At 48.3% G+C, this 10,236-nt stretch overlaps 1 protein-coding gene across 3 annotated transcripts in view; it reads left to right on the forward strand.

Annotated features, from left to right (window-relative positions):
* Window positions 1–9,631, forward strand: part of LOC142368949 (uncharacterized) — a 12,548-nt gene extending 2,917 nt beyond the window's left edge. For all 3 annotated transcript variants that reach the window (XM_075451168.1, XM_075451167.1, XM_075451169.1), the window contains 3 exons: window positions 1,199–1,377; window positions 3,785–4,822; window positions 7,838–9,631. In XM_075451168.1, coding sequence (XP_075307283.1) covers window positions 1,261–1,377; window positions 3,785–4,822; window positions 7,838–7,885 — 1,203 coding nt within the window. In that variant the 5' untranslated portion in view covers window positions 1,199–1,260 and the 3' untranslated portion in view covers window positions 7,886–9,631. The remainder of the gene's footprint in view (window positions 1–1,198; window positions 1,378–3,784; window positions 4,823–7,837) is intronic.
* Window positions 9,632–10,236: the final 605 nt, after the last annotated feature.

Consider the following 10,236-nt stretch of genomic DNA (forward strand, 5'->3'; position numbering starts at 1 on the left):
GACTGAACCGACCCGTACCGTTCTGAACCGACCCGTACCGTTCTGAACCAACCCGTACCGTTCTGAACCGACCCGTACCGTTCTCAACCTACCCGTACCGGACTGAACCGACCCGTACCGTTCTGTACCGACCCGTACCGTTCTGAACCTACCCGTACCGGACTGAACCGACCCGTACCGTTCTGTACCGACCCGTACCGTTCTAAACCGACCCGTACCGTTCTGAACCGACCCGTACCATACCGTTCTGTACCGACCCGTACCGGACTGCATAGTGGGAACAGGCCATAAGTGAGAGACTTAGCCCCTCTTTAGTGGGCCCGAAACACCTCCCTGTGGAGGTGTCCTGAGGGGCCTGGTGCTTGTTGCGGAGGCCTTGGCGGCCCGATCTCCTGGCAGCATCGTTAGAAATGAAGCCCTCATTCTGCACAGCGTTAAACCCTTAAAGAGGACACCCTTAAATACCCCGACACCCTGCCGTCGGGGTATTTCTCAGCCTGATGCCCTCTGGGCTGTTTGAAGTTGAGCTCAGGGACGAAATGTGACGCCAACGCAGCGCCGTAACCGTTTATCTGCTGGTGCTTCAGCAGCGTGGGACGTGCTGCAGAGACGGAAGTTTCTACAAGCGTCTGTACGACCCATCTCAGCAGAAACTGCCCCCTCGCAGGGCAACAAAGATTAGAGGTGCACGAGCTGCTGAAGTGACGCCACAGAGCTCAGAGAAGCAGCTTTGGTGAGGCGCCATGCAGCAAAGGGTTAAGGTCTGCTCCTGGTGTGGACACGAAGAGGTGTGGCCTGTGGTCTGTTAACGGTTCTGTTAACGGTTCTGTTGATTCTGTTGGTTCTGTTCACGGTTCTGTTATCGGTTCTGTTGGTTCTGTTAACGGTTCTGTTAACGGTTCTGTTGGATCTGTTCACGGTTCTGTTCACGGTTCTGTTAACGGTTCTGTTGGTTCTGTTAACGGTTCTGTTAACGGTTCTGTTAACGATTCTGTTGGATCTGTTGGTTCTGTTGGTTCTTTTATCGGTTCTTTTATCGGTTCTTTTATCGGTTCTGTTGGTTCTGTTGGTTCTGTTGGATCTGTTGATCAAATGTCCTATTTTCCATTTCAGCTCAGTTTAACTCATCTGGTACCAACATGAAACGCTCTCGCTGTTCAGACCTGAAATTCTTTCTCGTCTGTCTTCTCGTTCACAGAGAGAAACGTGGCGACCTCACAGAACTAACCGCTTACCGAGCAAACGTGTGCGTGGGAGGTCATGTCGGGCATGACGAGTGGCGTGTGTGTGGAGAGCGACCTCTCCTCCATGCTCCAGAGAAGCTCCGCCCCCTCACATCATCACCCGAACCATCATGGTTACGGCGGCCAGGGGCAGGTGAGTCGTGGCCCTACTTTCCGCCTTTCTTTAGACGAGCAACACAGAACCTGATGCTCCTTTAACCTTTAACCAAAACCCGCTGGGTCTGCTCACATCTGGACTGTCCGTGAAACAACAAGTTCATGTAAGACTCTATTCGATAGATCTTTTCTGTGAGTTTCAGTTCGTTATTACTTCTCAGGGCTTTTTCCACCAAAGCGGTTCCAGCGGTGGTCAAAAGCCAGAACCCAACTTAGAACCAGGCCCCCAAAAAACTGGTGCCCCAGCAGCATTTACCTCTTAAGTACCCCCAAGCTGAATAAAACAGGTTGAAAGTCCTACAAAATCACATCAAATCTGGTTTTCACTCACTAATACAACATGGAAGACATGTTTTATTTAAATTAAGGTGTCTTCCCTTTCGAAAATGTTCGAGTGAATTTATGACAAAGGAATGAAAGAAAATTATTGATGTGCGATCCGACACCAAGTAAAACCAAATGTGATACCGATACAGGAGATGTCAGTTAGTCCCGTAAATGGCGAAATAACGATGTTCCACGCTGAAAATGTAACACGAAACAATCGTTAACACGAAATTAGTGCAGTTTTAAGAAAGTATCGACCCTAAAACAAACACGTTTGGGATCGCAAATATCGATACTTAAAAATCGATCTGCACAACACTAAAGAAAATGTATCGGTGACGCTCATTAGCTCATTAGCTCACTTCTCATGTGGAAGTGTTTGTATCAAAGATGTCTGTGAGATTTTGAGAAAATGAATAAATGGCTCCACAGTGTGTGACTGACATCATTTGACTGATTTTATGTTGTTTTTATGTGGATAAAATGCCAAAAACGTGGAAAAGATCATAACTTTTGAAATCAAAATTGACAGTTTTCTTGATGAAAACCTCGGTGCTTAAAGGGTTAACTCTTCTGGGGTTAGGGACCGACTTTATCATCTGAAATGTTGTGACTGCCATGTTTAAAAACCCAGAACCCATGTAGCTTCTGGCCTGCTTATTACAAGAGAGAACAATAAAGAACTGAGCTTCAACGTGAACGTGAAGTCCAAACAGCAGAAGAAGAACGTGAGCTAATAATGAGTCAACGTCACCATTACCTGTTGGCTCTTATAGATCCCAATGAAACAAGAGTTCATAAATACCATTCAGAAACACCAACAACATCCCTGACTCTCATTTAAAACTATATAGTTCAAACTATATTGGTGATATTAGTGAAAATCAGACCACTTCATAGCATCAACCTAAAACTGGCTGTAGGACCAGATCTGAACCAGCACCAGAACCAATTCAATTCAGAACAGATTCAATGGCAAAGAGATTCAATGAGAAAGAGATGCAATGGGAAAGAGATTCAGGCAAGGCAAAGAGATTCAATGGGAAAGAGATTCAATGGAAAAGAGATTCAATGAGAAAGAGATTCAATGGGAACGAGATTCAGGCAAGGCAAAGAGATTCAATGACAAAGAGATTCAATGGGAAAGAGATTCAATGAGAAAGATATACAATGGGAACGAGATTCAGGCAAGGCAAAGAGATTCGATGGGAAAGAGATTCAATGGGAAAGAGATTCAATGAGAAAGAGATTCAATGGGAACGAGATTCAGGCAAGGCAAAGAGATTCAATGACAAAGAGATTCAATGGGAAAGAGATTCAATGAGAAAGAGATACAATGGGAACGAGATTCAGGCAAGGCAAAGAGATTCAATGGGAAAGAGTTTCAATGGGAAAGAGATACAATGAGAAAGAGATTCAGGCAAGGCAAAGAGATTCGATGGGAAAGAGATTCAATGGGAAAGAGATTCAATGAGAAAGAGATACAATGGGAACGAGATTCAGGCAAGGCAAAGAGATTCAATGAGAAAGAGATTCAATGGGAACAAGTTTCAATGGGAAAGAGATACAATGAGAAAGAGATTCAGGCAAGGCAAAGAGATTCAATGAGAAAGAGATTCAATGGGAACAAGTTTCAATGGGAACAAGTTTCAATGGGAACGAGATTCAATGGGAAAGAGATTCAATTGTATTGTTGAGGAAGAATCCATCCCCGAGGTTTCTGCTCTGAAACCAGCATCACAACCAAAACACACCAAACACAAGCACATCGGTGCGTCCAAACCCTTGACTGGTACCGTTTAATGTCAGGTTTAAATGTCGGGTATAGATGTCAGGTCTCACACTAAAATCGTGGTGAGTTTCCTCGCTGTTACCTGGACAGGTGCCGAGATTCAAAGCTCTAAAACTGGTGCGTCCTTTAGTCTGAAAGCACTCCGGTCCTGAAATGAAGGAAGCCCCAAATGGTCTCAAAGATGTAAAGGAAGCTGATATATGTTTTGTATTGATAACGACAGTGTTGATCGGTATGATTGGTGACGATGGTTTTTTCGCCACAGGTGTCGGGCCTGGCGCCGATGCTGGACTACACCACAGAGATGGACCGCTACCGCTCGTCTATCGCCAGCTTCTACAAGACCAACGTCAACATGAACATGAACGTTACGAACTTCCCTCAGTCTGCCAAACTGGCGGCCCGTTTAGCCGCCGCCGCGCCCATCTTCCCGCCTTCTGCTGCCAGGCTGGGCGCCATGGCGACAGGACCCTGGGGTTGCCATGATAACATGAACATGAACCACCCGGCAGCCATGTTTTGGGGCCGACCCAAACCTGTAGCGACCGCACCATCGCATCACCACCATCACCACCCCTCGGCCACCCCGGGCCACATGACCTCCTCACACCCTCACGGTACCAGCATGCACCAGGGCAGCGGCGGCACGGGAGGGGGAGGAGGCGGCGGCAACGAAGGGGGAGGAGCTGAAAAACACGGACACACGGCATCACTTCCTGTCACGCAGGGAACGGCACATCATCATCCCATGGCACCTAGCAACGGGAACTTCCTCCCCGGTTACGGCAGCGGCGCCGAATGTGGCGTTATGAACAAGCAGGGACACGCCCACGCAGACATGATGGGCCTATCAGAGGGTGGGAGCTGCAACGGGGGAGGGGTGATGGGTGGTAGCTTCCTTGGGGGGTTAGGATTACCCCCTGGGGTCATTGTCATGGCAATGGGGTCGGCAGGGGGCGGGATCTCAGACGCCAGCAGCGCCTTTCAGATGACAGGCGGCCAGCGGGCGCTAACGGACTGCCAGCAGCACGCCAACTCCTCCCCCTGCCCCTCCTCCTCCTCGCCCTCGTCGTCGGGGGTGACGGCGGGAGGCGTTTCTCTGTCATCGTCCTCGTCCTCATCATCGGGGACGGTGGCGAAGAGGAAGAGGAAGCGGTGCGGCGTGTGCGGGCCGTGCAGGCGGCTGATCAACTGCGGCGTCTGCTCGTCCTGCCGCAACAGGAAGACGGGTCACCAGATCTGCAAGTTCAGGAAGTGCGAGGAGCTGAAGAAGAAGCCGGGGGGAGGAGGGGGGGTGCTGGAGGTGAGCACGCACCTGTTTCACCTTTAACCTGTAAATGTGTGTGTGTTTACCTGTTTTACATCATTATGAGGACCGCAGCCCGACTCCATACCTACTCATGAGGACTTCCTGTAAATGTGGGGGCTGCAGTTTAGGATTAAGACTGGGTTTTAGTGTCAGGTTTAGGGTAACGGTGAGGATGGGGAATGCACCGAGTCGTGTGTGTGTGTGTGTGTGTGTGTCCTGGCTCACTTAACCCAGATCAGTGCCAGTGAGGCGTGAGCTGGAAGGCATCGCTAACCCTGCTGAGTGTGTGTGAGCATGAACGCTGTGCAGATGGTGGGTGGTGAAAAGCGAGAGCTCGCCGCCTGCCGCGGTCTGGCAGGCAGCCAGCGCACACACACTCCGACACACACACCGACACACACACCGACACACCGAACCGCCGCTGATTCACAGCGATAAAGAGAGCCGGCAGAGTGCAGGGAAGGAGAATATTTATGTTTCTGCTTCTGTGCTCGAGTCGGTGTGAATGTGTGTGCGAGTGCCCTAAGAATTAGTGGCGATCAATAATTCATTGACACCAGTTTTCGACCTCACTGATGACTTCATATATCTCTCTTACACACACCCTGTGGGAATCTCTACAAACCAACACTAATTATTCCCTCTTCTGCACTCGTGCACACACCGAAACATGAGCGTGTGCGTCAGAAAGACAGTGAATTACCAGCCATAATCTTCTTCAATTACACGCTAATTGGACCTGTGGAGGCTAACGGCAAGTGACAGCCCTGTGTGTGTGTTTACGGGAATGTCTGCGTCTGAGTGTGTCGACAGGTGGTTTCACGCTCTTGCCTCATCCCTTTTCTCTCTGCCTTTGAAGTCGACCTGACAGACTCGTAAAGTTTACTCTGTGTAATGAACTTTAAGGCTCTCTGGGTAGTTCTTCGCTCTGCAGGAAGCCTCGCCTCCTCCCACAGAACATCGGTCCTGCAGAGTCCAGAACAAACTGACCGCCAACTTCCAATCAAAATCAGTTCGGGCTTATTAAAGGAATATTCCACCTGTGAAGGTGGCTCAGGGAGCTCTGGAGCTCAACATTTATTTATTTTTCAGTCGAATCCAGCAGGTAACCAGCCTGGGAATTCCCATGCTGCTTTGCGCGCTATTTCATTCACACTGCAAAGGCAGCCTGGAAACCACCGCCCTTATTTTTGCCTGATTTAGGGAACCAATCACAGAACGGGGGGGCAGCAAGACGATGACGACGTCTATGCGTGACACCAAAGCTCGTAGAGTGTTAATCCAACATGGCAGCGGACACAACGTTACCGTTCGATGCAGCCTTAGAAAGTGTTTTAAGTAGCTCAGAACGCAAGTTTACTTTTAAAAAAGAGCAACGTTCTTCTTCTTCCTCGTCGAATTTCTGTCGCTCTACATACGTCATCTGGTATAAGTGATACAATTGGCTATGAATCACGCGCAAAGCAACATGGGAAGAACCAGACGCCGTTTGATAGACATTCGTAGCGCCCAATAAACGGCTCTAGGCATTCGTAAACCACGCCTCAAATACGAGAAAATGCACACCTAGTTCCCAGACCACCATCTCATCCAGATGTGGACGCGTCAGCCAGGCTAGCGGGTCACAGGAATGCTAAATGATAATTTAGCTAATCGAGTATGTCTTTGAAAAATCGAGCAATCGGATAAGAAGCTGAAGGGGTGGGGGGTCTGAATGGAAACCAGTGTGTCAGCAGTGATGAGGGCCGAGTTTCCCTGAATCCTGATGTGACAGATGCTGAGCCCACTGAGCTGCCGTCCTCCTCCTAACTGATGATCTCTGGACTCTCAAACACTCAAAGACGTTCTTTTCACTGATTTTCTGTTGTTTTTATGTGGATAAAATGACAGAAAAACATGAAAAAGATCAGAAGGTGGAACAGATTTGTTCACAGTTGTGTTCATGAGTTGAGAAAATGATAAAAAATTAAAAAGAAAAAGAAAATCATGTGGAAATGTGTTCAGAATCTAATGAAGTCGTGGAATCTGAGGCACCGCCATGCAGTGATGTCATCAGTGATGATGGTGTGTTCGGACCCAACAGGAAACCAAGATTAATCTCACTTTAATCTCGCTGATTCAGCTCCTGGAGTGTTTCAGAATGTTCTCTGTTGGGTTGATGGTTCCCGCCAAACATCTCAGCCATCAATAAGAAGCTGAGAACGCAGGGTTCAAATCTGATGGATAGACTGAGGCTGGTTAAAATGGGGCGGGGCCTCAGCAGAGGGGGGCGGGGCCTCGGCAGCGGGGCAGCTGACACCATCAGGCGTCGAGGTGACGGAGCGTCGGTGTTTTCCCCAAAGAAAGCTGCCTTTGGGACATCCCACTCGTCCCGCTTGTGTTGGTTAAATGTTACGTGCTGAGCAGGAAGCAACAAAAGTAAAGCGAGCAGCTCAGCGTAGCTCAACTGCTTATATTATAATTAATTAATACTTACATTCTATTTCACTTTAAGGTTTTATTGATTGTTTCCTCTGTGCATTTAGATTATTTCTCAAAGCTTTTCTGGAAATTATTCAACATGAAAACTAAAATTTAGAAAACTTTGATAAAGGTAACGTTTACCTGACACACCTGAACGACAGTTTAAAGTAGTTTGTTGTTGTCCTGACACCTTTAGGATGTATTAGTTATGGCCTGAAACTGAAAGCATAAGCGCCTCTGCATGTTTCCCAAATGGGGCGGGGCTTATTCTAAAATAAACCCCGCCCCTAACATTCAATAACGTAAACACACCTCGTTAGTTCTGGGCTGTAAATAAGCAGCTAAAGTGCTAAAGTGTCTCTCTGGGCACGTTTTTAGATTTCAGGCCCATCAGTAAACGCTACAACACGAGAGCTACGCGTTTAGCTGCCATCGCATCGATGAACAACAGCAAATAATACTTAATTATTAAGGTGGCCGACCCCTAAAGCTCCAGAATTCAATGCCTTATCAGATTTAAAAACACTTCTTTTTGTCTCCTCTCAGCGGCCTCCCTCTGTCCCGACCGGAGAAGCGTTCCGTTGGTTCTTCTAGACTTCCCTCCGCCAACAGCTGGAAGCCCGACAGGAAGTCACCGACGCAGACGGACTCCAGAGTCGAGCTTGAATAAAGTTCGGCTGACGGACAGCAGCTTCTGGAACTGAACTGGAGGCTTTGCAGCAGGACGTCATCCTGTGTGGAGGACAAGTTATAGCCCACAAATTCAACCTCAGCCGGACCAGGAAGCCCGCTGGAAAGAGGAAGAGGAGGAGGAGGAAGGGGTAGTTCGATCAGAGGGCGATCAGAACTGGATGTGATGATACTGCAGCTGTTTGGTGATTTATGACCCCGTGCTCACAGGATGTCCTCATACTAGCAAGCTATAAACCCTGCGGATCTATTTTTCTACATGTTAGCATCTCAGGTGGCTAAAGTTAGCAGCTAGTTGGTTTCAGACCTCTGAATCACGTGTTGGAGCTCAATTTACACAAACAGAAGCTCCTAAATTTACATTTTTTTGCATCAAATGTTACCTTACCATCGATATTTTGCCCTCTAATTAAACATTTTGGTGTTTTAGAGTTTGCCATTTAATGGAAAACCTCTAAAAAGAGCTGATGAAAGTATAGTGGGCAGGGCCTGATCAGGCCACTGGAGCTAACCAATCAGAACAGGGCAGACTGACTCAGAAAGGCCCTGTCGTAATGAGATTTTAATATGTGGGGTTCTGATCTAAGAAACTAGGATTTATAGATGCTGGCTGGACTCATTTAACATCCAACAGCCTGAATTAATCAAATTAAGTGTTGGTAATGAAACTGGTAAGTAAATAACTAACCACAGACCTAAAAAGGCTGTTAAATCTATTATCTATAATCTATTCTAAGGCTGTGAAAGTCCTTTAACACCATCAGTGTTTGGATAGCCGAAGACATTAAAGCTGCCGGTGTTCAATCAGCATCAGTTCACCTCTAAATATCTGTAACAGAATCCAAATTAAGACCAAAAACTTGAGTTAGATGAGTTAAATGCATCTTGTGAGTGACTGTAATTAAGCAGCCCTGCATTAGACAAAGAGCTGTGATGGTCCAGCACAGAAAAGGCCGATTTTACCAACCAAAGGAGGGCAAAGTGCATCAGATTGGTCTGGTTTCAGGCTCATCCTTAAAAATGTTCAGGAAGCTTCGATCAACTCAAATTGGTGCCGAGCAGAAGAAGTGAACAAACAGAAGCTTCTCCTGTCAAAGAGGGCGTTAAAGAGGGCGTTAAAGAGGGCGTTAGAGGGCCCTAAAGAGGGCGTTAAAGAGGGCGTTAAAGAGGGCGTTAAAGAGGGCGTTAGAGGGCGCTAAAGAAGGCGCTAAAGAGGGCGCTAAAGAGGGCGCTAAAGAGGGCGCTAAAGAGGGCGTTAAAGAGGGCGTTAGAGGGCGCTAAAGAAGGCGCTAAAGAGGGCGCTAAAGAGGGCGCTAAAGAGGGCGTTAAAGAGGGCGCCAAAGAGGACGTTAAAGAGGGTGTTAAAGAGGGCCCTAAAGAGGGCCCTAAAGAGGGCGTTAGAGGGCGTTAAAGAGGGCCCTAAAGAGGGCCCTAAAGAGGGCCCTAAAGAGGGCGTTAAAGAGGGCGCTAAAGAGGGCACTAAAGAGGGCGTTAAAGAGGGCGCTAAAGAGGGCGTTAGAGGGCGTTAAAGAGGGCGTTAAAGAGGGCCCTAAAGAGGGCCCTAAAGAGGGCGTTAAAGAGGGCGCTAAAGAGGGCGTTAAAGAGGGCGTTAAAGAGGGCGCTAAAGAGGGCGTTAAAGAGGGCGTTAAAGAGGGCCCTAAAGAGGGCGCTAAAGAGGGCACTAAAGAGGGCGTTAAAGAGGGCGTTAAAGAGGGCGCTAAAGAGGGCGCTAAAGAGGGCGTTAAAGAGGGCGTTAAAGAGGGCCCTAAAGAGGGCGCTAAAGAGGGCGTTAAAGAGGGCCCTAAAGAGGGCCCTAAAGAGGGCGTTAAAGAGGGCGCTAAAGAGGGCGTTAAAGAGGGCGTTAAAGAGGGCGCTAAAGAGGGCGTTAAAGAGGGCCCTAAAGAGGGCCCTAAAGAGGGCCCTAAAGAGGGCACTAAAGAGGGCGTTAAAGAGGGCGCTAAAGAGGGCGCTAAAGAGGGCGTTAAAGAGGGCGTTAAAGAGGGCGCTAAAGAGGGCGTTAAAGAGGGCACTAAAGAGGGCGTTAAAGAGGGCGTTAAAGAGGGCACTAAAGAGGGCGTTAAAGAGGACGTTAAAGAGGGCGTTAAAGAGGGCGCTAAAGAGGGCGCTAAAGAGGGCGTTAAAGAGGGCGTTAAAGAGGGCGTTAAAGAGGGCGCTAAAGAGGGCGCTAAAGAGGGCGCTAAAGAGGGCGTTAAAGAGGGCGTTAAAGAGGGCACTAAAGAGGGCGTTAGAGGGCC

The sequence above is a fragment of the Odontesthes bonariensis genome, chromosome 19, assembly GCF_027942865.1.
Source record: "Odontesthes bonariensis isolate fOdoBon6 chromosome 19, fOdoBon6.hap1, whole genome shotgun sequence".
NCBI lineage: Eukaryota > Metazoa > Chordata > Actinopteri > Atheriniformes > Atherinopsidae > Odontesthes > Odontesthes bonariensis.